Source organism: Cariama cristata, unplaced genomic scaffold, assembly GCF_000690535.1.
Source record: "Cariama cristata isolate BGI_N322 unplaced genomic scaffold, ASM69053v1 scaffold41980, whole genome shotgun sequence".
Taxonomy (NCBI): Eukaryota; Metazoa; Chordata; class Aves; order Cariamiformes; family Cariamidae; genus Cariama; species Cariama cristata.
The window spans coordinates 10,526-13,195 of record NW_009597104.1 but is presented as its reverse complement, the minus strand read 5'-3'; the positions used below and the strand labels follow the sequence as shown (position 1 = coordinate 13,195).

At 60.9% G+C, this 2,670-nt stretch overlaps 1 protein-coding gene across 1 annotated transcript in view; it reads right to left on the bottom strand.

Annotated features, from left to right (window-relative positions):
* Nucleotides 1–1,193: 1,193 nt before the first annotated feature.
* Nucleotides 1,194–2,670, bottom strand: part of SLC23A3 (solute carrier family 23, member 3) — a 4,470-nt gene continuing 2,993 nt past the window's right edge. The window contains 5 exon segments of the mRNA XM_009708651.1: nt 1,194–1,531; nt 1,720–1,815; nt 1,978–2,145; nt 2,221–2,326; nt 2,520–2,670. The exon segment at nt 2,520–2,670 is cut by the window's right edge and continues 12 nt beyond it. Of these exon segments, the coding sequence (XP_009706953.1) occupies nt 1,194–1,531; nt 1,720–1,815; nt 1,978–2,145; nt 2,221–2,326; nt 2,520–2,670 (859 nt within the window).

The following is a 2,670-nucleotide window of genomic DNA, read 5'->3' as shown; positions in this document are numbered from 1 at the left end:
CTGTGCGTTACACCCCCGTGCCCACTGGGTGCACAGGGCCCAGTTGCAGGGCTCACAGGCAGCTGGGGAAAGGGGGCTCACCCCAAGGACCTACACGCACAGTGACACCACCTCCCTCCCACCCTGCAGCCACCTTTGGGTGTTCCTGGGCATCAGGGGGCTCCTCAGGACCAGGTGGAAGGGGCAGCCAGAACCTGGAGCTGTGATCCACCCTGAGCACATCACTCCTGTGGACCAGATCCATCATCATCCCAGCCCAAATCCATCCTTCCTTCGAGCTTGCACCCGGAGTCAGCTTGCAGCACCCAAGGGCTGTAAAGCCCCAGTCTTTCCTGCCCCACTGCTGGGCTTTTGCAGGCCAGTTCAGACTGGTGGAGGCAGCATGGGGAGTGCAGGTCCCTGCTGCGGACTCTGAACTGCTGCAAATGCTGGAGCAGCAAGTAGGGCTGGTGCAGACTCTGCTGCAGTTGGTATAAACAGCCAGCAGCAGGGAAAGAACCCAGGCACCGAACTTAATCAGGAAGGTCAAAGGCAATGTTTTCCTTCCCTGGAGAAATCTGCTGCTGGCTGGTTTAGCAACAAGAGCAATACAGAGGGGGCAGTTCAGTGGTGAGAGCTGCTGAGACCAACCCACTGCAGGTGAAGGGATTCACTGTTTGGGGGAACTGACCTGCACCCCCAGCCTGGGGCATCCTGCATTAGTATACACCTGGTGCCATGGGCATCAAGGGGACACAGTCACAGCTGGGACAGGGCAGGGAGGAGGTAAAGAGCCAGCCCTTCCTGAGCACAGTGCCAGCAGGGCAACAATCCTTTGGGGCTGGCCAAAGCACTGAGCCCTTCCCCAGCCACATCCACAGAGTGATGGGGAGCTTTAGGGACATCCACATCCCCAGCTGTGGTGGCACCAGGTGGCCATGCCCTCCATGGTCACAGTCTTTATGGTACTAGGGGAGGGTGGGCTTGCATCTCCCAGGCAAATGCTGCCTGGAAAGGAAACCCCTGGAAAGTGCAAAGTTGGTTGAAGGTTTTTATAGCTCACTCTTAAGCAGGGAAATGAGGTTCATGCTGGGAGTGTGGAAGTGCAGGTCGCTTCAGTCCATACAGGCTTCAGAAACGAGGAGGAAAGTAGCTCACAAGCTGCCTTAGGGGCACAGCCCCGGTCCCCCATGAAGTGTCCCCTCGCCGTGTGGTCAGGCCACAGTGTGCCATGTGGGCATATCCACCTCGCTCAGCCTCCTGGCTGTCTGCGACTCCCCAGAGCCGGGTTTTGGGAGCAGGTGAGTCCCTTCCCCGGGGGCAGCAGCCCCCTCCTCGGTGGCACAACTACCCTCCTCCTCTTCTTCCTCATTCTCTGGGCAGAGGAAGCAGCAGGGGAAGGCTTTGCAGAAGGATGGCAGCAGCCTCCTCAGCCCGGTGGGGAGCCCATATGCCTGGCTGGCTTCGTCCCTCTCACCATGGGGGTGGTGATTGCCTGCCCCAGCTTTCTGTGGCACCAGCTCCAAGAGCAGCCCTCGCTCCTCCAGGGTTCCTGCAAGCAGGGTGGCAGGCAGTGAGATGGGAGCCCCTTCCTCCAGCTACAGCCTCCCAGCCCACACCAGCCCCGGGACTCCTGGCGGGACTGCCTGGAGGCAGAGACAGTAGTTTGGGGACAGTCCCATGGCCAGATCCAGCCCTCAAAGAAGGGGCTCATGTAGAGCACCTAGAGCAGCCCCTCACCTGAGACTGTGTTCTCCAGGAAAAATGACAAGAAGCCAGTTAAGAAGACAGGCACCATGAGCAGGGAGATGAAGAGGAGGTCCAGGGGCACCCAGCCTGCAGTAAGAAATGGGCAGGAGATGCCATGGCAGATCCAGGGACTGTAGAGGTAGCTGCCTGCTGCCGTGAGCTGAGCCAGCCTCCCACGACATCAGAGATGCGTGGTCATCATGCCACACGGCTGGAGGCTTTGCCTTGCCTGGGGAATGTCCCCGCTACCTGTGGCCAGGTGAGCCGGAGCCACGCCGAACCACCGTGGCACCAGCAGCGCCATGAACATGGTAAAGCCAACGATGAAGATGTTCCTCCCCGAATCGATGTCCGCATACTGGAAGTAGGAGATCCCCATGCCCACGGCCACAGCGTAGGTGACACAGAGCACCCCTCCTGTGAGGGGCAGGAGTCAGGCAGTGCCAGGCAGGCTGTGGGCACCGCACTGGAGGGGAAGGGCAGGGCACTCACCATGAACTGCCAGCGGGATGCGGGTAAGGAGCCCTGCCATCCTCGGGGACATGCCCAGCACCATGCACGTCAGCGCGCTTACTTGCACTGAGAAGCGAGAGCCAGCCTGGCAGAAGGAAGGATGGGAAACTGAGGATGGGGAGCATCACCCCCAACTCTGTCCCCTCCATCCTGCCATACAGGCCTGCCTTTCCCACTGCTGGCTCAGTAACAGTCTGAGTGCTACAGGTCCCCCACACCTCCTGCTCCATTGCCTCCCCATCCCTTGCCGATCTTCCTCCCCCTCACCCCGGGCATACCTGCGTGAGGCCGGTGGTGCAGGTGTTGGCGATGCTGGCGGCCGTGCCCCCCAGGGTGCCCAGCAGCCCTGCCAGGAGGCTGCCCAGCCCTTCCATGCAGAGCCCCCGGTTGCAGGCGTGGGAGGGCAGCAGAGGGGCTCCAGGAAGCCCC